Here is a 23,813-nt window from a genome sequence, read left to right as displayed (position 1 = left end):
GAACATGTCGTCATTCAGACATAAAACGAGGATATTTATTGCATGTTTCGCTGCTATCACTTTCCTTCCCTTCATCAAATATTGACTAAATATTATATTATTGAGAGTTAGGCAATAGAGGCATTAAATGTCTCCCTGCGACCTCTCTACTTGTTTGTTAGAAACAGAACGTGTCATTGTGGCCCCAGCTGGCACAGAAGACACATCCCACATAGTAACCTAGCCAGCTTCAGGAAACCGGGTATAAAAATTTCCCTAACTTGGGCAAGCGTGGAATTAGGAAGGTGTGTGTGTTTTTATCCACCGCGTACTAATATTTATATTTGCCAAGTGCTTTCTGCCAGAAGGCTTTCCTGAATCAACAGAAATTCTTGCAATTGGCATGTGTATCATTTTTATGCAAATGTTAGTGTTGCTTTAAAACATAGCACCAAAAGAGAAACTCCGTAGTCACTCAGTTCGGATTTTAATCTCTGCGGACAGTTTACACTGAGCATTTACTAACTGCCGGGTGCTTTGGGTATTAATAATATAGGTAGCAACAAAAGCTAATTGAAGTCTTATAATGTGCCGTGTGCTTGACAACTAAATCCCGTCACTAATCCTATAAGGCTGATTTTATTATCCCCCCTGCACAAATGAGGAAATGCACTCTGGCCTCCCTGGCTAAAGGGCCCATACCTGTTACCAGCACAGGGTTGGCTGCTTCTTTTACATACTTCAAACGAATTCAGTTTGTTTAAATATAATTTAAAGCTTGTGGTGCCCATGTGGTCCACTTTTTCGCTGGAAGTAGACCAGCGGCCATGACTGTTCTCTCGTTCACTACTGCCTAACGACTGAGCCGTCCGGACGCACACCTCAGCGATGCAGTCTCAGCGGCTCCAACCTGCACCCCTTGGACACTATGCCGGGTCAGGGTCACTCCCACAGGCCACCGAGGGGGGTGTCCTTACAGGTTTTGCCTTTTGTCCCCCTTCCCTAAATGTGCAATATGGGAGGGCCGTAATTAAGGCCTGGAAAAGACGTCTGAAAGTATCTTTTAGAAGAGCTGGTTTTGGGTGGCTTTTGTGTAGATCATCCACGGTGTGTCTGTGGACTTATACCTGTTGGCTGTTGCTGTGCTTGGATTTGGCCACGCCGTGGGCTCCCGTCACTGCAGGGACCACAAGGCTCAGAGGTACCGCTCGGTGCACACGCACCCTGGCAAGAGAAGGATCTTCTCGGGGTTGATGTCAAAGGCCTCTAGCTCTCTGTGGTTTGCTACCGTTTGACTCTTCCCATTCTTGAAGATTCATTTCCCTTGCGAATCCCCTAAAACAGCTTCCTCCGGTCTGTGTGCCGCCGGGCCCCAGTGCTGCGAGAAGCTACCTGGAAAGCGTGTTCCAAGCTCTCGCCCCTCCTAGATTTGCACGCCGTGTTGAAAGCATGTTCCAAGCTCTAGCCTTCTAAATTTTCATGGCATGTTGAAAGCATGTTCTAAGCTCTAGGCCCCTCCTATATTTGCACGCCGTGTTGAAAGCATGTTCCAAGCTCTAGCCTTCTCCTAAATTTTCATTGCATGTTGAAAGCGTGTTCTAAGCTCTAGGCCCCTCCTAGATTTGCATGCCGTGTTGAAGCCCCGAGGAGTCCTCCAGGAAAAAACTGCTCATGGTTGTGTGACTGAATACCTCCTAAACTTGCTCGACCATAGAAATTCCCCTCTTCCTTTCCTCCTACTATCAATATTAGCAGAACACCTCTGACATCGCATGGAATTGGGGTTCAAAGCACCCCTGTGGGAAATGCAGTCCTAAGACATACACCAGTGAGGAGTCTTTCTCCCTGACTTTGGGACGTCTGGATCTGAGGGAATCAGGCTTAGCAGCTTGGCCTCCATTTATTTTCCCTCCCAACTTTTAACTAGTCTCAAAGAACTTATTTTGTACTCATTAAATGATCTTTATACATCTGGTCTAAGCCTCTCTGAGTCCTTTTCCCATCTCGGGAATGCATGGCTGACTTAATGTGCAATGTTTTTACTGAGGAACACGGCCTCGGTCTTTGGCCAGACCAGGATAAGATGTTCCTTGCTCGTACGATTTGGGGATAAGGTAGAACAGAATTATATTTGACTTCAAAATAAAACCTTTATTTCATATGGTTTTCTCACTCTCTGAAATTTAAGAACAGGGAGCTATTATTATCCTTATTCATATCTGAAAATAAATCTAATTTGTACATGAAGATGTACATTACATTATACAAGAAGATACAGTAAGTCAGTGCTGATTGGGACTGAAAACGTACCTCTGTTTCCCATTTTATTCCTCATTTTGTCACCTGTATCAGTTGGGATCCAACCAGGACCAGAAGCCACTCTAGACATTAAACAGAGGACTGAGTTTCACAGGTGACGGAAGAGCTAAGAAGATAAACAGGAAAGAGTGAATCAACCTAGAAATTAGAAACGTCAAAAGCCCCAGCAGCCCCTGGGGCCTTGGGGACCCGGGAGCAGGTGACATGACCAAGTCCAAGGCTGAGCGATCTGCAGGTGGGGGGCATGGGGGGTGGGGTGGTGGTGCTGGACCTACAGATGTTCAGGGGAGGGGGGTGGGTCGGACCTGTGGATCTGTAGGTGCGGGTGTCGTTCCAGGCTTGGTTGTAAACATACCTCCTTGAAATATCTCCCCGCGGACACTGGTGATGATGTGGCCCCTGTGCTGAGCCCAGGTTTTGCTGGGTGCTCTGTGGTTACTTACTGCGAATTAGTTAAATGTATCAAGCGCTTACTATGTGCCAGGCAAGGTAGCAAACGGTCTTCAGTCCATACGTCCTTCAGTGATCATGTAACCTGTAAGATAGGTCCTGTGATGATCCCATTTGTAAAGTGAAGAAAATACCTTTCCTCCCCACTCTGCTCCAGCCACACTGGACTTCCTGACGCTTTCCTCAAGTATGCCAGCCGCATTCTCACCTCAGGGCCTTTGCACTTGTCTCCTTTCTGCTGAGAACATTCTTGCCCCAGATCACTCAATAACCTTCATCTCCCTCAGATTCTTGCTCACAAGTCCCTTTCTCAGTGAGCCCCTTTGCCACCTTATATAAATTGCAACACTCCCCCTTGACCCCCGACTTGCGCTCTCTCTCTTTCCTGCTCTGTTTTTCTCTCTAATTACCTCTCTCCCCCTAGTAGAGTGTTAGCCACTTAAGGACCGGGATTCCGACGTGTTTTGTTCACTGCTGTATCAGTGACAGCCAACAAGTGGCACGTGTGACAGGGCTAATGCATGGCAGGGTTGGGATTGGGGCGGGTGTAACGGTCGTCAAGGCCCCTCTGCATGGTCTCTGCAGACTTAGCGAAGAGCGGAATGGACGGAGAGGGAAAAGAAACAAACACCCATCCTGCAGTCCATGGCTCAAAAGGATTCCTTTTCCATTTAGATGTCAGCTTATAATGTTCCTTGCCTGAGACGTGTTTTAATTGCTTGGTCATAACCTTCCCGCCAGGTTTAAGGCCTTTCTTTGACTCATTGTCATTAACAGGGAAAAAGTTGGGGGCCCTCACATCGCGCTGATGGACGCCCCAAGGAAATGAGTGAAGTTAGTGCACACCCGAGGCCCGGACGCTGGCCCCGATCCTAAGGCCGGGATGACTGCTTTCTTCCTGCGCGTGGAGGTGTGAAACCAGCCTGGTAGCGGGACTCACGGGGAGTCACCATTGACAGTGTATACTTCCTGCCTACGGTTTTCCGGAATTATCCAACTGGAGTTTATGAAAACTTTTCAGGTATTAACCTCTTTAACACATAGTATTATTAAGATACATCGTGTGCAGTTTTGAGCTCCTTCTCAGTTTTGTGACAGGTTCAGGGAAGGGCGAACCAGGGAGCACGTACCTGATTCATTCCCATCGCCTTCCTGGAATTGAAAATAAAGGCAGATTCAACAAAGCAACAACATGGCAAGTTTTTTCTATTCCAGAAACTACTGTTTTTTTTTTAAAAGAAAACCTTTGAGATTGACTATTGTCTAAATAAATCAACTTTCAGAATATATGTAGGGGATTATCTAAAAAATCTCGAGGTATTATGGTAATATTCCCTTCTAGGTTTCTCCTTAGTTTCCAGCCACCATGCGGTACGTTTATTTACTTTTTTTGTGTATTATTTTTTAAATCAGAAATTCTGTTTTTAAAGGCATGGAACCCATGCCGTGGGGCTGCAGGGGGGTCAGAAACTAGGCAACCATCGGATGTGTTTCCACCAACCATTGCTTCCTGCTTCTGCACACTCAAATCCTTAACTTGCAGAAGAATAAACACACCAAGCGTCACCACCAGCATTGTTGATTTACCACGCTCTAAACTGAAACCAGACTTTTTGTCTTAAAGATTGACTTCTAGAATTTTCAGAATTGTAATCCAACGCAGCTGACCCTTTGTTCCCGGTTTTCCTGTTCTGGAATCTTCCTGTGCTTTACTCAGGGGTTGGTCATGGACATCTCTGGTTCTGTCCTGGGTGATGTCTTGAGCTTAGATGATGATGTAGGTCTTAAAAAGTCCCATATTGCTTCTGTCTGAATCAGCAGTAGATACACATTTCTCACTGGGTCCACTGTTGTTTGCTCATTCTACAGCTTTTCCAATTTCCAGTGTCCAGCAGGCTCGTTAGAACCACTTGTGAATACCAGCTCAGCTAATTGTGTTAAAGGTCTCATTTGACACCATAAACCACTTCACCGGTGGTTAGGACTGGCTTTCATTCCAACGCTTAACAGCCAGAGATAAGGACTCGTGTTGACAAGCAATTTGCCCACACATTTCCCTGTGATGACACATCCTAATCACCGGCCAAGTGCACTCCTCTGTGAACAGTAGCCCACGGATAAGCAGTCTGATTGTTTTCTTAAGGAATCAATTTCTATTTTAACCTTCTGAGCAATTTTTATTTACCTTACCAAGAACACTACAGAAAGTGAACAGTGTGTTCTCATCAACCTGTTTCTTATTTTGCGCTGTTTATATTCTTAAGTGGAATGAGACCAATAAAATACTAACGTGTTTGTAATTAACATTATTTGTGAAGTTGAAATACCATGACATTTACTTATTGTCATTTCTCATTAAAAAATGTGTCTTTGCAGGGAGGTAATATTTTAACTAACCCAAGAAAAAGGCTCTTATCTTCATTCTACCTGCGCAGGGACTAGCACGGTATCCCGCAGAGTTGATGCCCAATCAGTAGTTGCTGGTTTAATAACTAAAGCGGCTTTTTAAGACATTCTGGTTTATTTGTTTGTTTGTTTGTTTCTTTTTTTAAAAGTATAATTTATTGTCAAATTGGCTAACATACAGTGTATACAGTGTGCTCTTTGTTTTGAGGGTAGATTCCCATGATTCATTGCTTATAGACTAAAACACTCTACATTTTTTCTTTTAACGTTTATTCATTTCTGAGACACAGACAGATCATGAGCAGGAGAGGGGCAGAGAGAGAGGAAGACACAGAATCTGAAGCAGGCTCCAGGCTCCGAGCTGTCAGCACAGAGCCCGACGCGGGACTCGAACCCATGAACCATGAGATCATGACCCCAGCCGAAGTCGGCCACTTAACCGACCGACCCAGACACCCCTACATACTAAAACATTCTAGCTTAACGTGGTAACATGTCTACAGATATATGAGAACCTGCAAGTACTTAACCTATGTGATGTGTCTCTCCCCCTTCCACATGTTACATAAAATGTCATTTGTTTCCAGAGGTCTTTCGGGCTTCTTTTTAAATATCTGAAACTTGAAAAGCCTTATTTTATTGGTAAAAATAAACGGTACCTAATGAACTGATTTCCTAGACGCTTAGTAGATGAATCAAAGTTTTGGATAATTATCACTTAATCTAAAATAAGCTGTTGTAAAGAGACTGAAGTTATTGTTTTGCATTGCTGGTTGAGCCCAAACCTAATCTTGGACTCATTAGAAATATTTATTGTAAGGATCTATTTGGCTCTGTTTTGGGAAAAGCATAAATTTCCCTCAAGTGGAGCAGCTGGGTGGTTCAGTCAGTTAAGCATCTGACTCTTGATTTTGGCTCCGGTCATCATCCCAGGGTCATTAGATCGAGCCCCACATGGGGCTCTGTGCTGAGTGTGGAACCCGCCTAAGATTGTCTGTCTCTGTCTCTGTCTCTGTCTCTGTCCCTCTCTCTCTCTCTGCTCTTCCCCCACTTGCATGCACTTTCTTTCTCTCTTTCAAAAAAGAAAACAAATTCCTCAACTGATCGCCCACATTTCACAGGCTTTCTGCTCACCCTGAGGTACCGGCCAGTGGAGGTGATGACGTTTTTACTCACACACGGGTGCCCCTTCCTGACCCACCCAAATCTGTATTCACGCTCCTTCTTTTTCTCTTCCTGTTCCGGACCTGAGCCCTGACTCTTGGTCACTTAAATTAACGTGCATCAATTTCTGTCGTTCGATCTGAAGATCATGACTCATATTCTTCCATCCATTTACATCGCCGGGGGACCAAAGACAGCGTTCTGATTTCATGGAACTCACTGTGTGAGGTTCTGAAGGGGGTAATAGAGGTTCTGAAGGGGATAATAGAAATAGACCTCGAGGACGGCTTTCCTGAGTGTTGGACCTAAGGCACTTCTACTGTGCAAACTTAAAAATAAAAATTGAGAAACTTGACAATGGCCATGAGCTTCCCTAGCCCCCCCAGTTTTCCTGGATACTCCCAGACGTGTGGGAACAAAGCAGTTCGGTTTCTGAGAATTAATGGGGTAGAGGCCAGGCTGGATGGTGGTGAAGAACACGAAGTCTTGAGTCTAGTGGCTTGGATTGGAATGCCGAGAGGACCGTCTATTAACTCTGTGACCCAAAGCAAGCATTTAACTTGTCTGTGTCTCAGATTATTCATCTGTACGGTGGAAACAAGCCTTCCAGCGGTCCCTACTTCACGCGGCTGTCATACAGATTAAATGAGATCATGCCTTTTAAGCCTCGCGGGTAGTGATCCCTCAATACGTGGTAGCCGTTACGCTGTCTTCCAGTATCTTCTCCTCCCTCGTCCTGGACCTGCCGGGCATTTGAGCGGGACTCCACGTCTGTTAGGGGTCACACCAGAGCCTTTAGATTTCAACCGTCGCATCAATGCCGTGGATGTCCCCTGGTGCCTCCGGGGCTCCGAGCGTGGGTCTGGTCCAGTCTGCGGCCTCAGGTAGACAGCGTTGCCCTCTGTAATTGCTTTGGGGACAGTGATGTTTGCAGGTCACAGGGGTACAGATGCTGTAGAAGCAGGACTCAGTGTGCCTGTAAGGAAGGAGTGCAGCGTCTTGATTTTCTTCTCCAAAAACAATAAAAGTGGCTGCTTTCCTAGGAGGGAACAACCTTTTTCCCAGTGGAGTGAACAACTCACTAGTCTGTTTCTTCCCACAGCATCCCTAAATGTGCTGAGGCCGTTTGTTTGGCCAGATGGTTTTTGGGCCCCCGGTGAAATGAGAGATGGCCTCATTTCCTATTTCCCTCAAATTCTCCCACAAACCACACTTCTTGGGAGGAAAGCAAAAGTCGCCCTGTAAGCATGTTTACTTTCAGCTCCCTAGGAAGCGGAGCGTGTCCTCAGACGATGAGTCACCCCTGCAGGTCTATAAAATAAAGGTGCGCGTCTGCAGGGGCCAGCAGCCTCCGGGCACAACCGTCAGGATGCACCGGGCCTTCCTCGCCGCCCTCCTCCTCTGGAGCTGGGCTCGCTGTCGGTCCCTGCCCCTTCCCAGTGATGGTGACGACGACCTGTCCGAGGAAGACTTCCAGTTGGCAGAGGTACAGTATCCGGCCGGTCCCAGCGCCGCGCCCCGTCTCCCCGACGCCCTTCCCTTTTCCAGCAGGTGCCTCTGTTCTCTCTTCCAGCGCTACCTGAAATCCTACTACTACCCGATGAATCCCGCTGGAATCCTGAAGAAAGCGGCCACGAGCTCCGTGGCCGACAGGCTCCGAGAAATGCAAGCCTTTTTTGGCTTAGAGGTCACCGGCAAGCTCGATGACAACACCTTAGACGTCATGAAGAAACCGAGATGTGGGGTCCCCGATGTGGGCGAGTACAACGTTTTCCCCCGAACGCTCAAGTGGTCCAAGACGAACTTAACCTACAGGTACGTCAGAGGTTATCTTTCTTTAAGATTTGCTACTTTGGAAAACAGCATGAAATGCCTAATTTTCAGCACAGGCTGTAGGGGACAGAACATGTTGGTCCCGTTTTTTTAAAGATAGGCTTTAAATATTTAACTAGAAGTTAAAGAATTCCACTGATGACGTTAATACTATTGGTGAGAACGTCCCCTAACATCTATTATTGTTTCCTTAACCCAGAATTACTGTATGTTAAAAACCTCAAAGTATTTTTTTTTTTAGAAAAGAGGTCAAATTAGAAGTAAAAGTAGGTTTAATAAATTATGCAAATGTACTACATCAGGCATATTTACTAACAGTGCTTAAAAGTGGAGAGTCCTGCTGTCTCTAGGAACTTCACAGAGCTATTGCATTTTTGGGGTATAGCGATACAATTGCAAACTTGTATCATTCAGTATAAGTTTTATTAAGTATATGAATACTTTGAGATGCCTGGGGGGCTCAATCAGTTGAGCATTCAACTTCAACTCAGGTTATGATCTCACAGTTCGTGAGCTCGAGTGCTGCCTCGGGCTCTGTGTTGACAGCTGGGAGCCTGGAGCCTGCTGAGATTCTGTGTCTCCCTCTCTCTCTGCCCCTCCCCTGCTCATGCTCTGTCTCTCTCTCTCTCTTAAAAATAAATAAACATTAAAAAAATTTTTTAATTAAATATGTGAATACTTTAAATGTAAGATTCCAAGTGGTCAGATATTTGGAGATAGTCAAATGTCTGACTGAATTCATTTTGTTACCTTTGTATGGCCTCATAATTGCTAAGTTCTTTGAAATGATGGGCCTCTACCAGAACTTTCAGAGAAGGCATGGCATTTGAGTCAAAAAGCAGTATTCCAAGAAAATATGTTATCAAATACCCTTTGCCTTCCAGAAATGTAATCGAAACTTTCTCTGTTAAATAGGATTGTGAATTATACCCCTGATCTGACTCATTCTGAAGTCGAAAAGGCATTCAAAAAAGCCCTCAAAGTTTGGTCTGATGTGACACCACTGAACTTCACCAGACTCCATGATGGCACTGCTGACATCATGATCTCTTTTGGAACTAAAGGTGATGACATTGTGGAGACATTTTTACATGCTGCTCCTTACTTGTCTCCATTCTTTTTTCCCTCCTTTCGGTCATTCATCTCTTTTTACAGAATCCACCCAGCATTGTGCCGGGCACTAGTGGGTATAATTAGATTCTGAACTCTTGCTTTTGTGTGTAGAGCATGGCGACTTCTACCCATTTGATGGACCCTCTGGTCTGCTGGCTCATGCTTTTCCTCCTGGGCCAAATTATGGAGGCGACGCCCATTTTGATGATGACGAAACATGGACAAGTACTTCCAAAGGTAATATTTCTGATGAAGATATGTCACGATTACTAGATTAGATGAGACAGTGATCCCATTGACAAGAAATTACGGAGCATACCGTAAATTATATTTGATAGTTGCTTCTATTTTTCAAAACCATTACAAATGTGTCTTATGTTTATTAGTCTCTATAAGTGACATTTCTACAAACCTGTGTGAAATATTAGAAGTGAGCAGTTCAGTTTAGTGGCCTGAGGGATACTAGCTAACTTTAAATTAGGACCAACATGTCTTTCTGTCAGCCAAGGTGGTGTTACTACAGATTACCTTTTGGCATGTTAAGGAAGTACAGTTTGTTACAAACACGTACCTAAAAACTATTAGGGCTGGATAGGCAAGTCATAGATGAGTTGGATGTGAGTCAAAATAGTTTTTTTTTCCTTGACAGAAATAGCACAAGTGCAGTCAATTTTCTGTTTTCTGTTATATGCGTTACTTGTTTGAGACATGTGTATGTCACTGATTTTACAAACACCCTTACAACAGATCAAGATATGTCTTACTCGAAACGGCATGAAACAGATACATATACAGAGCATATAAGAGCAAAATGAAACCCGTTGTTGAATGAATTCAGTCAGTAGTTGAATCTTCAAAACTGAAAAGAATTCAAAATATTAATTTAGGAAGAAAAGCCAGATTGTTCCAACTAGGACTTAAGTATGGAGCTATATTGACTGTTGGTTGTGATAATTAGAGGTAGTCCTCATAGAGGCTAAAGTTCTTCACTTAAATCAGATGGATTGTTTTTCCAAAGAGTAAAACTGGGCCTTGCCTGACCAATGCCTGAGCTCCGATGCCTCCAAGCTATCTTTGGAAGGAAAGGTGAGACTTTGCATATTTGTGTTCTGAATTATTACACAGGTAAGAATGATTTTAGGCAGAAAGAATAACATCTAGTGCTGTTAAGATAGAACCACACTGAACCTGAGTTTTGGGTTCCTGCATAAATCCTGGGTTTGAAATATTTAGCTGAAATGAAGGAAAATATTCACACACAAACCATGATTAATGTTTCATGGGAAGGCCAGGAATGGCTCTACCGCTGGTCGTTTCAGTGAAGAATTTCTTGTCACTCAGATCACGTGAGCTTTCATTGCTCCTACGGTCTGCACGTGTTACTAAGTTGGTTGTACCTTTTCTTTGAGTACAGGCTCTGATGGCAAGTGGTGTTTCAGGTCAAACTGAAACCACCGACTCCAGCTTCCATGTGTTTTTTCCAACCTTTTATATATATATATTTTTTCCAGTTTAAAATACTAGTACGAAGAGGCTCAGATATTGGCAGAAAGAATGACTAGAGGAAGTCATGTAGAAACTGTGACACAGTGATCTGCTAAAATAGGGGACAGCGGACTGATCATCTCCAGGGCCTGTATTTCTTAAATTGTAGCGTCTACAGACATTCTGGAAAGGATCGTTTGGTTGGGATTTGTTCCCATGTAGATTCCCAGAGACGCTATTTAGTGCATCCGCCATACTTGGCCGTTATCCCTTGTCATGGTGCCTCTTGTTCTGATGATGTTCTAGAAACACCCTTGATCTGTACCGCCCTATGTGACTTCCCGTGACTCCTCCTTTAAGGCCACCACTGTCCCCTTTCCTCACCTGGCCTGAGAGAACAATGATTTTTAGTGTCTTCGCAGTAAATCCTCACTGATGACTACTTATTCGAGAGCAGTCTGTTGATACTCTAATTATGTAGGCAGCGATAATCAAAGAAAACACTCAATTCTTTATAAGGATTAAATCCATATTTTGAATCTTCCTTCAATCAACTGAATATTAATGTTAAAAAAACAGGGGGCGCCTGGGTGGCGCAGTCGGTTAAGCGTCCGACTTCAGCCAGGTCACGATCTCGCGGTCCGTGAGTTCGAGCCCCGCGTCAGGCTCTGGGCTGATGGCTCGGAGCCTGGAACCTGTTTCCGATTCTGTGTCTCCCTCTCTCTCTGCCCCTCCCCCATTCATGCTCTGTCTCTCTCTGTCCCAAAAATAAATAAAAAACATTGAAAAAAAAAAAAACGGTAAAATTACCAAGAAAGAGAAATACGTGAAGAAAATAGCATTCTGTCCACTGGTCATCAGACGACCTGGTTTTCTCATAGTTTCCTTGTTTCCTTACAGGTTACAACTTGTTTCTTGTCGCTGCCCACGAGTTTGGCCACTCCTTAGGTCTCGACCACTCCAAGGACCCAGGAGCACTCATGTTTCCCATCTACACCTACACTGGCCAAAGCCACTTCATGCTTCCTGATGACGACGTACAAGGGATCCAGTCTCTCTATGGTAACTCTTAATTTATCAGTTTAGAAACAGAATAGGTACAGGCACTTATTTTCAAAATCATTAGTGAATTTCTCATGACCAATATTACTGTCCTGGTTCTGTTTTTTTTTTTTAACGTTTATTCATTTTTGAGAGAGAAAGGGGGTGCAGAGTACGAGCAGGGGAGGGACAGAGAGAGAGGGAGACACAGAATCTGAAGCAGGCTCCGAGCTCTGAGTATCAGCACAGAGCCAGAACCCACAAACCGTGAGATGATGACCTGAACCAGAGTCAGATGCTTAACTGACTGAGCTACCCAGGCACCTCCTGGTTGTTATTAGAACCTGGAAAAACATACCCTTTTTTTCTTTTTTTTCTGAATCAGACTACCTGCTCAAGTAGAAAATGTTCTATTCTCCAAAGATTTTGCAGATTCTTATTTGTATTTTGTATTTTGATACCCTTAAGACACCTCTGACATAAGGAAGGAAAATATTTAATTAATTCCCCATTTGGCCAATGAAGCAACTAAGCCCCGGAGCTTAAATAGAGAATCTGCAGGACAGGGGCCAAGGGTGACAGTGAGGTCTTGACCGGCTTCCGTAAATCTTGGGCGTTCCTTCAACCCCTTCAGTTTGCCACCATAGAAACCATTCAAGTGGCCTGTGGTGACTTAACCAACATCTACAGTGACTGTCGTAAGAATCTCCTCTTTCTTCCTTCCAAATTTTCAGCCACGTTTACAAAGTAATTAAACCTCTCCCGAAACAAGCACACTTCCCTGAGGGCTAAAACGGGGCACCTGGGTGACTCGGTCGGTTAAGCGTCCGACTTCGGCTCAGGTCATGATCTCACGGTCCGTGGGTTCGAGCCCCGCGTCAGGCTCTGTGCTGACAGCTCAGAGCCTGGAGCCTGCTTCCGATTCTGTGTCTCCCTCTCTCTCTGCCCCTCCCCTGTTCATGCTCTGTCCCTCTCTGTCTCAAAAATAAATAAACGTTAAAAAAAAAATTAAAAAAAAAATAAATAAAGAGGGCTAAAGCCGCAGTGGAGGGTCGTCGGTGTAAACGCTTCTGAGCACAGAGCTCGGGACACTTCCTGTTTCCCCCTGTGCGCTCAAGTCTGTGGGGGTAGCCAGTGTGGGCGTGGGCCAGCCTTTCTCCTTACTTCTCCAGGGTTGGGAGTGAGGCGCTTGATGGGGCAAAGGATGAACTCAGTGGGGAGAAGGCAGCTCAGAGTTGTCACTGTGCCCGGCATGCACGTGAGCCGGGGGATGCGGGGGCCACACGCTCGTGGCACGCGAGTGTGGCCGGGGGGCCTGGCTGGGCACGGAGAGCGGTGCTGGGGTGGACTGGGGAGGCAGCCAGCGCGGACGGGACGCTGCCAGCAGGTGACAGCTGGGGCGAGGCTCCCTCGGGGATGACGAGCCACCAGGAGTGGCTTGAATGTGTCTCTCGGCAGCAGCCCGTCTGCAGCTGGGGCAAAGCCCGCGGGGGGTGCCCTCCCGCAGCCCACCCATCCCTAACACCAGCCTCAAACCCGAACTTGTACTTGAGAAGGGTGTCCAGGGGTCTGGAAGGACGAGAGCAGGAGGAGCCACAAGAGTGGGGGCAGGGAGCAGGGTCACATCGTGTGTGCATCATGACTCAGAGGCTGAGAACCTGTCGCCCTCCCTGGAGGGGACCCGCCTGCTGTGCGTTAGAGGGGTTGGGTCATCCGAGAGGCCATCCTTGTCACCTTCTGCCCTTTGTGTCACGACTGCAGGCCCGGGAGATGAGGACCCCAACCCGAAACATCCCAAAACGCCGGACAAATGTGACCCGTCCCTGACCCTCGACGCCATCACCAGTCTCCGAGGAGAGACCATGATCTTTAAAGACAGGTGCTTGAGGGTCACAGACGTTCATCAGCTAGACCCGTGCATTGCCGCACATCCAGGCAGATTTCCACACATGAAGTTAACAGCGAAAATAAGACATCTTTGGGCAGTTTGGTTTTTTTTCTTTTTCGGTTTTTGGTGTTTTTTTTACGTGTTTCGGATGAAATGAATGACTGATAGATATACACCTTACTTTTCAATGGGGACTCTTGGCCTAACGCAGCCTCTCTTTATGACTTTGGTTACATTCGTTCCTGCAAAGATAACCAAGTAAATGTAGAAAACCAGGTTGTTTACTTTAAAAACACACATTTTGAAATCAATCCCTGTATTAGTAAGCGGTTACAGTGTCCACGTGAATTCCTTTTGGTTTGGGAAGACTTTTTTTCTGGTAACGTATGTGGGAATTTGGGAGAGCGAGTTATTTAAAACCTAGACCTCCCTGTGGGGAGCGAACAATGAATTTTTAACTTCACCTTAGAACATTGTTCTCATATGCTGATTTGTTAACTTGTTCATTTATTCATCCATCAATTAACCGATCCCTTATCTGTGGTCCAATAGCCTTCCTACCTCCCCTAGTAGAGCTCTGGTTACACTGTAGCCCAGGCATTTTCTCAGGCATCTGTGTCTAGGCCACAAAATCTTGGAAGACATAGTTTTTGTAACCCCGGGTTTCTTTCCAGAGCCTAACACAGCGCCTGGCGCATTCGCTCACCACTTGCACCATTTGCAAAACTGAACAAAGCGTGGCCGTAACTCACGAAGGCCGCGGGGCCTTCGAGGGTCTGTGAGATTTCAAACCTTCCTACTTTAGACAGCAGCTTTTCCAGCTGGCACGGAAGGGAAACGTCCACAAGTGAGGGGGATGATCGCCCCAACTTCCCTGTGTGGATGTGGAGACAGGGGCGGGGGGGGGGCGCGGCTAGCAGGACCAGAAATATCTACACTTCAAGACTGTGACAGCAAACTGTGCGCTTCTCCTTTTCCGTTAGATTCTTCTGGCGCCTGCACCCCCAGCAGGTGGACGCAGAGCTGTTTTTAACAAAATCCTTTTGGCCGGAACTTCCCAACCGCATCGACGCCGCCTACGAGCACTCCTCCCGTGACCTTATCTTCATCTTTAGAGGTAAGCCTTTCCCCAGTGAGGCAGGGAGGAGCCTGATGCTGCGAGAGCCGTAGCAAAATGACCCTCCTCCAAAGTACCCCAAAGAAGAACCCACGGTAACAAAATAGGAAGCCGAACGTACCTGGAACCTTTCTACCAAGCGTCCCCAAATGCGACAAGTGAAAAGTCTGCGGTATTACTTATCGTTACAAATCTGTTTGTTTTATAGCAATCATGCCAGTTTTTTCTTATTTCCTCTTAGAAATTATTTGCTGAGCAAACCTGATCAGAAAAATGGGAAAAAATATTATCCATAATTCCCACTTCTGAAAAGTCGATTTATTTCATTTCCTTACTTGTTTTAGTAGTTCTTCGCCATAGGTAGTGTATATTTTTGAATATTTATTGTCATAGCGTATGTACATTTTAATATTTTACTTGCTCCCTTGACATAAAATCACAGTTTTCCAAACTACTACTCTGTCTTCTTGATCATAATCTGTAAAGGCTACAAGCATTCTACTAACATTGTTTCTGTTGTTTGACCATTATAATTAGCATTCTAATAAAGTCACTTTTAAGAGAAGGAAGTAACAACTTTCTATCTGGTATAATATTTGAGCTTTCAATCTAATGTACTGTTCCCACCGTCATTCACGAAGAAATCTCAATGTTCTTTTCACCGAACTCCTGATTAACATTCAAAGGTAATAAATAACCAAAAATGATGGGGTTTCATTGCTAATTATACTCATAATTAGGAAATTAGTATCTTAGATCCTGTCTTTGTTTGGCAAACGCTCTTATTTCTATGCTGCGTAAACATGGTGACCACAAATGCTAATTTATTTGTAAATGTATAAAATGAGTCTTTCTTTGTTAACGTACGTATCTACATAATGTGTCCTAATAGATTCCCTTGCATAATAAAACCGTTCTTTCACTTATTCTAGGCAGAAAATTTTGGGCTCTTAATGGTTATGACATTCTGGAAGGTTACCCCAAAAAAATATCCGAACTGGGATTTCCAAAAGATGTTAAAAAGATAAGTGCTGCTGTCCACTTTGAGGACACAGGGAAGACGCTCTTCTTCTCGGGAAACCAGGTCTGGAGGTATGGCCGCCATGTTTACTGATTTGCCTGGGGGCAAATCCTTTGGCAGGGATTTAATCGTCTCAGTGCTCTTGAAAACACACATCACACACAGTGTGATATACACACTATACACACAGTGCCCACCTCCTCGGAGCCGTTCTTTTCTCTCTTGGCCACTTGTTGTACCTCAGCCCTGCTGAAGCCATCTTTTACTTGGACATCTTCGTTCTCACTGGTCTTTCTCCTGGCTCCTCTTTCTTGTCAGCTTGTAATTCACAGGCAGCTCCACCTTCCGTGGCCGGAGAAGACACAAGAGCAGGTGGAGGAGAAGACTGAGAGAGAGAAGGCCGCCCCTTCCTCGTGTCTGCTCACCCAGACACAAGGGGAGGTTGGCCAGGAAGCTGCTAGGCCTACGATTCTTGAAGTCAGCCCCTTTTTGAAGGACAGGTGGAGTTAGAATATTTAGAACGTACGTAGATATTAAGGCAGCTTTGATACTGGCAACATTGAAGATTCTAGAGCCAGATAGACAGATATATAGATATAGATATAGATATAGATATAGATATAGATAGATGAAAATATATATATTTCATATATATATATGATTTCAGGATGTCTTTAGTTGGCTAGGGCATGCCTATATATATATATGTATGTATATATATATACATATATATATATATATATATATAGAGAGAGAGAGAGAGAGAGAGAGAGAGAGAATATTCATATCTCCCAGGGATCCCATACTTAAAATGTTTAAATCAGTAGCTCTACTTTATCTGGACTCACATGTGCATGCGCGTGCACACACACACACACACACACACACACGCATTCCCTGTATATGTCCTCTTTGCCGTTTGACTTCTGTATTTCTGACAGTGACATTCACTACTCTCTAAAGTTCTCCTAGTGCTGCCATGCCGGTCCCCATGCCCGACACAAGGTCTGTGGTTCATTGAGGGCGTATCACTCACCAGATCACAAACGCACCGTGCTCTCATCCCCCCTTTTGGCTGGAGGGTCTTTCCCTGCATCTCTCCCTTTTGAAACTCTACCCACTGTTTCGAATTAACTGGAAATACCATTTAACCTCAAAGTCTTTCTGGAACCCTTGAGGCTCTCTCCCTCCTCATGTACTCTCATGGCACTTTCTGCATCCTTGTCACGATGCTTAGCTTCTGTTGCTTAGTGTTGCGGTGTGCCCAGGTCCTAGCCGTCTCCATAGGTCAGTGGCTCTGGTCTCTCACCAATCAGAACGTCCCTCAAGGACAAGAGACTCATCAGCAACAGTAACAGTAGTACATGATGGACGGCTGCTCTAGGTTGACTTCAGGATGTGTGTGGTTGGCGGGGGTGCCCGTGCGGGGGTGGTGTGTTTGGCAGATGGAGACGAGCTGGTAACTGTCTTTACAAAGATGGCCTTTGCCAAGTCAGCAAATACTCAGGAAACACCCATCGCGCACTCAGTATCGTAATTACTCATTTGACGCGCACTCAGTATCGTAATTACTCATTTGAAAAGGCTCCCGGATATTTTAAACGCGCCTAAAATGTTAATACTTTTGTCAGTTTTGAAAGGCGTCCTGATATCCTTTGAGTCATTTTTAAGAGAATTTCTAAGCAATGCGACCTACTGAAGAGTTCCTTTTCCTCGCCACCTAGCTATGATGACAGCAACCACGCCATGGATCAAGACTCCCCCAGGCTGATCGAAGAGGACTTTCCAGGGATTGGTGATAAAGTGGACGCCGTCTACGAGAAAAACGGTAACGAGTTCCATCACACGGACCTTAACGGGGGCTTCTGTACCCCTCCTAATCATTTCTCCTACACAGAAGTTTTATCCAGGACTTAGATGTGCTAGTAAATGTGTGGCAGGTAAGGAATTACTGTGACTACTCACACAGGCAGCAAACAAAACATAACACGCTTAGTTAGAATAAATGAAAACGGTGCTTAAATGACTGCGAATTCTCCAAATAAAGGGTGCCGAACTTGAAACATTATCTTGAATTGTGCTTAACCGTGCCAAGAGGCAAAGATTATTGTCATAATTTAAATCAGGGGCAGAGTGGGGTGTCGTTTATAAGGAAAATGACCCCAATCACTATATTGTTGTTTTTGCTTTAATCTTGAAAAGCGGTATTTTTCCCCACTTAAATAACTAATATCGACACGTGAAGCATCCACACTGGAGCTCATGGCAAGGTGACGATTTCAAGGTGACCACTCAGGAGACCCGGGAAACCTTGTACATTTTTTCCTCCCTGAAACTATAAGCAATGTAGTAAAGCATTAGAAGGGTTTAAACATAAATGTTGCCATGTTAAAAAAAATGGGACCCAACAGGTTGCACTTTTAACGTGAGCTGGCATAAACCCTTATTGTTTCCACACGGTGAAATTTTCTTTTTGGTCTTTTTCTTACAGGTTACATCTATTTTTTCAACGGGCCCATCCAGTTCGAATACAGCATCTGGAGTAACCGTATTGTTCGCGTCCTGCCAGCAAATTCCCTGTTGTGGTGTTAATTGTCGTTTAAATACTGTTGTTATTTAAATCCTGGAGAGCATTTGAGATAACACTTCCGGTGATACTGGGTGTGGGGGACGACGGGGTGTCAGGGGAAAGCTTCGTTCTGTGAACAAGCGTTAGTAACTTATCTTTGAATGGGTGGGATGTGTATAGCTAGACGTGGCTGGAACCACAGCGAATCTTAAGGCGATGGAACGGATCCTCTGTAAGGATCGCCTCATTGTTGCACACTGCAGAAGTCGCACTCAACAGTGCTTCCCGCAGCAGAAATGGGACATATGGGGTGTCAGAGTCAGTTAGCATCATTTTTTAAAATATATTTATAAGGAAACTTTGCAAAGGTATAGAAGTAAATCATAGTTACGTAATTAATGAATCATCTTTATGAAAAAGAATCGAAGAGTATGAAAGTGGAATTTGCCAGGAGCCTAAGGCACCAAGAAAAGACAAAAACCAGAGGGAACTATCTGTCATAAAGATGCTGTAGACAACTTTCCAAAGAAGCCATTTTGGGTTTGCACTGACAACATCTGAATGTACATGGCCCCGTTCATAACACTAGGATGTATCAAAGTCACTAAAGAGGAGAGACAGAGGCCAAGGCTAAGGATAATACATGTGCCTGTGGGTTCTGTTTAATTTTCCCTTTGACCGTGATTCCAGAGCTACTGTCAAAGAAGACGTTTTTTGCCTGTTATAGAAGATAAAGAGAGACAGTTTCTTTTTGTATCCAAACATTTCAGGTCTCTCAAAAATATCAGAGCATTAAAATTCTTATCACGATGATCTAAGGCCATGGTATCACTCTTTCATAACTCATCTGATTAAGACTCAAAGTCGTATTTTAGCCCGATTTCGCCCAGATCATTGTTTTAATCGTCCAGTTTACCTTGGATACACAGGCTATGTTCCGAAGATAGAGACTCGAACATATCTTATAAACTGGAAGTATGCTAAAATGGACACATCCAAAATAAAAGCATTCTGCATTCAACACGACCGCAGTCTCCTTGAGGGTGTGAACTAGCTTTCTCTCTCCTTCGTTCCCATTCCTGCGATCCCTCAGCACGTTTCCCTGCCCGGCACAGAGTTCACACTGAATATAGGAATGACCACCGAGGGAGGAACATCTTGTTCACAGAAGTTCAGGCAAAGAAAATAAAGTGTATTATATTTGCAGAATGCGTTAGGAAGCGTCTATGTTGTTTCTAATAAAAAACATGTTTTGAACAGAGAGCAGTGTATTTTGCCTTTCGGTGTAATTTTAGACTTTACTCACACAAAGAGGGTCCTTTTAAATCATTCCTGTTTCTTGCCCATTTCTCGGTGAATGTAGTTCGCTCACTTTTTTTTGTTGTGTGTGTTTGTAGGGAGACTCAATCCAGAATTTAGAATGACCTGTCCCAGGCTGTGTTAACAAGATCCCTGGCGGGGTTGGTGGGCGGGCAGCTCCCTGCGTGGAGCACAGGTTCCTCAGACTCTCCCTGCTGAGAGCACTGCTGGGAATGAAGTGTGAGGGTCCCTGGATCTGGAGCGAGGAAGACAGAGTTCTGCCACTTACTCTGCCATGACCCCTGGCGGGGGACCCTAAACAAGTCCTTGAACCTCTTGGGGCCTGACTGTCGTGATGTCTACCACGAGACCGGTGCCACTTGGTGAGGTTGTGGGAATACGGGGGGCAGGGGCCTCTCAGGAGGAGGGCAAACACTGCCGTCCCCAAACATTCGGTAAGGGTCCACTACAGGTCAGGCAGCCGAGACGTTGAGACTGACAAGAAAAACTTGCTCCCTACCCCCTGAAGAACTTATATCCTACTGTGGAGGCAAAATGATCAAAACTCGTAAGTTAAATGATTTTAGAAGAGCATGACCGGTGGCTGCGGGTGCAGAAGCAATGCTGGCTATTTCCTCCCAGGGCGCCCCTCAGAGTAGGACTTCATGCATTTTGTCTTCCTTGACTGCGCCATAGGGTTCCTGATTTCTAAGCCTTGCTATCGGAGTAGAACATGCCCGTTCATCCATCTGTTCATCCACCTGTGTATCCATCTGTCCATCCATCCATCCATCCATCCAACTGTCCATGTGTCCGTCCATCCATCCATCCATCCATCCATCCATCCATCCATCCATCCGTCTATCTGTCCATCCATCCATCTGTCCATCCATCCATCCATCCATCTGTCCATCCATCCGTCCATCCTCCCCTCTCTCCTTCCCTCCCTCTCCCTTTCCCTCCCTCCATCCACCCAGTAAATTTCACTTGAGCACCTCTGCTGTGTCAGGAACTTCAGTAGATGCTGTGGATACGATGCAGAGTAGAACCTTATTATTTTCTTGGGGCTCACAGTCTGGTTGCTGAGATGGGCATTAATCAAATAAGCATGAAATACAACTATGATACACGCTGTAAAGAAAAGACACACAGTCCTCAGAGACCCTCCAGGAAGAGGGATTTTACCTACTGTATGGATGGGGCAAGGGCCACAGGAGGGAAGCTCGGGGAAGTCCTCCTCGTGGAAGAGACGCCCAAGAGCATCCAGCACGAGCATCTCTGGGGTGGTGAAGAGACTCAGGGAAAGGGCTCCAGGTCAGCCCTCCAGACTAAAAAGGACTTGTTGGAGCCCAGTAGAGAGTCACGGGGATGTTTATGATGAGTTGCGCAGCCCGCAATGGGTAAACTATACCAAGGAGCCCCTGGATTCCACCCTGTTCCTCCTACTTTTCCCGAAGCTACGGAGGAATCTGCACGTTTCTCTGTGACAAACATACAAGCAAGCAAACCGAAAGTTTATGGAGTGCTAAGGCCTGTTAGTTGAAAAAACAATACAGGGAGGTCATTCTAAGGATCAGCATATGACTATCTAGTTCTTAGTAATTTAGCCAGTTGATGGAAATCCTGACTTGTTGAGCACATGGGTGCATTTTCAACATTATTCTGGAAGAAGGTGGGCACCTGTCTCTGTAAGAAGCTTCGAGGTCTCTCCTGGTGGCCTCTCTCTAGTCCTGGGCCAGTGGATTGCCCTGGTGTGGTTCAAGGCCACTCACTGCCCCCGGACTCGGTCTTCAGCAGATGACTCCGCGCTGGGGGACACTCCAGCTCCTCTCTGAATATGAAAGGCTGCTTTAGAGAGTTCTTCTCTGATGTGTTCCTCAGGCCAGCAGATCATCATCACCTGGGAACTTGCTAGAAAAGCACATTCTGCACCACCCTAGACCTGCCGCACGAGGGACCCTGCCTGGGATTCAGAAATCTATGTGTGAGTAAGCCCTGGGGTTCCACGGGCCCTCAGGAAGTACTTAAGGAAGCGCTCTGAGCAGCGCTTCTGAGAGATTGCATGACTGTTGCTGGGGCTCCCGGCTTCCTGGAAAGATCTTGAGATCAGTGTTCTACCCCTCTTCCAGAAGATTCATGGTGCGCGCTGGCGTATGAAAGGCTATAAGTGGTCTGTGGAGAATAAACTGTTTAAGTTTGTGGAACAAGATTTCCCAAACATATCTGAACATGGAAGGTCATTTTCTTTCTTTCCCTTTCATTTTTAAAGAGAATCTTTAACTTGATTTCAGAAAAAAACTTCCTCATTTGCTTGTATGTTTTCTCTTCTCTAGATTAGAGAGCTGGATGATAGATAGATAGATAGATAGACGGATGGATAGAGAGATGACAGATAGATGGATAGATACATGGACATAAATAGATACAGACCTACTGTCAGGATTGTTTCCCAACTCCTGTCTCTGCTCCAGTCTCAGGTCCAAATTCCCAATTTGATTGGCGTTACTTGGATCAGTGTCCTTCCGTTGGGGCCAGATCATCAAATCCAAATACCAAATGTCTATTTGGAGCTTACCGATGGGGGTAAGCATGGTATTTAAGAGAAGCTCGTTATGAGTTGGGCAGTCGGTCCTCGTAGGATCTGCTGTAGAATATGTTAGCTAAAGCACAGAGAGCAGGCTTGTGCACACAGATATCTGTGAATGCCGCGAGGAACCGAAGCGACTTTTTCTTGAGAAGCAATAGCACGTCCACAAACGTTGGAGGCCGAGTAAGAGCTACCGTCCAACATCACTCAAGTGGCCTTGCGGCTAGTAAGACTCTGTGTGGCACATAATCGGGGGACAAGTCTGCAGAACCTCTTGACGTGAATCCGTAGGCCAGACGGTTTTGAAACCGGAAGACAACCCGATTTTAGGGACTCATCACGAGGCGGTGGGATTTACAATAGTTCCACTAGGTGGCACTGACAGTACTCTTTCAAAGACTGTAATTGGATTAAGTCACCAAAATAGTGCTGTGTTGTTTAGTGTGGGGATGAGAAGCACGGCCAAATCACGGATGGTTTAATTCCTGACACAATGCCATCGATTTTGGATAAGATTTGTGCCCCTGTCACGGACCCCCTCAGCTACAAGGCTTCCTTCAAGGAGATGGGAGTCAGAGTGGGGTGTCCTGCCAAGCCACTGAGACTGTGGCCAACGCTTGGAGCCGGGACTTGTGAGTCACAGGCCTTGGAGGGTAGACTGGAAGGCGAACCACAAAAAAATACAACGTTCGCAGAACCTGGAGCTGCCCGCTAAAGAGGAAACAAAGCAGCCGGCAGCAAAGAGGAAGAAGTCCCCAAACTGCTGGGCCGACCACCTGGGACAATCACTTCTCGGAGGAAGAGAATGCTTGAGGTTTCCAAAGTTTCCTTCTCCCACGTGACTTAGTTTTTCTCATTTTTTTGGACTTTTCATACCTGATGTTCCGGAGTGTGCCGAATGCCGATCTAGAATTCCTCACTGCTCATAGAGCACTTTGATTCCACCCGATGGGCAGAATTATGCCCTAAGACTACATACTCAGAGAAGGAAAATGTCCATATGTTTAAAATTCATTATAACCCACTCTGGAACCAATCTTTTCATGATGTCACCACACGTCAACGGAACAAGAAACATCGTTAAGTACGCGGTATCCAGCCAGTTGCTGAGCGTCTGAAGTCTTGGTTGTCACGGAGCTGGGTTCACATGGATCCGCCTGCTAAATGTTAATAGTTGTTCAGGAATGAAGATATTACGGTTCCTGTTTGTTGAGCTCCACGTTGAGTTCAAGACATCATCCAAGCTTCCCTAGCTATGTCCCTACCTCCTATGCCAAAAAGACTTAAAAAATCAGTAATGAAAGTGTGTTTTCATTTATTTGTTTTTTAATTATTATTATTATTTTTAAAATAGTTATTTAGGGGAAAGCACAGTGAGGAGGGGCAGAGACGGGGACCGAGGATCCAAAGCCGGCTCTGTACCGACAGCAGAGGGTCCAATGTGGGGCTCAAACTCATGAACCACGAGATCATGACCTGAGCCAAAACCAAGAGTCGGACGCTTCACCGACCGAGCCACCCAGGCACCCCTGTGACCCTTCC

The 23,813-nt window shown here is 45.4% G+C and overlaps 1 protein-coding gene across 1 annotated transcript; it reads left to right on the top strand.

The window, feature by feature from the left end:
• The first annotated feature begins 7,687 nt into the window (after positions 1-7,687).
• On the top strand, positions 7,688-18,593 carry MMP13 (matrix metallopeptidase 13). Its single transcript, XM_042905298.1, has 10 exons — positions 7,688-7,804; positions 7,892-8,133; positions 9,067-9,215; positions 9,376-9,501; positions 11,650-11,811; positions 13,552-13,669; positions 14,662-14,795; positions 15,728-15,887; positions 17,541-17,644; positions 18,308-18,593. Exons 1-10 carry the CDS (start codon positions 7,688-7,690, stop codon positions 18,406-18,408), a joined length of 1,413 nt encoding a protein of 470 aa, XP_042761232.1. The 3' UTR covers positions 18,409-18,593.
• Positions 18,594-23,813: the final 5,220 nt, after the last annotated feature.

This window comes from Panthera leo, chromosome D1 (assembly GCF_018350215.1).
Source record: "Panthera leo isolate Ple1 chromosome D1, P.leo_Ple1_pat1.1, whole genome shotgun sequence".
Taxonomy (NCBI): domain Eukaryota; kingdom Metazoa; phylum Chordata; class Mammalia; order Carnivora; family Felidae; genus Panthera; species Panthera leo.
This window is presented reverse-complemented; position numbering and strand designations above follow the sequence as displayed.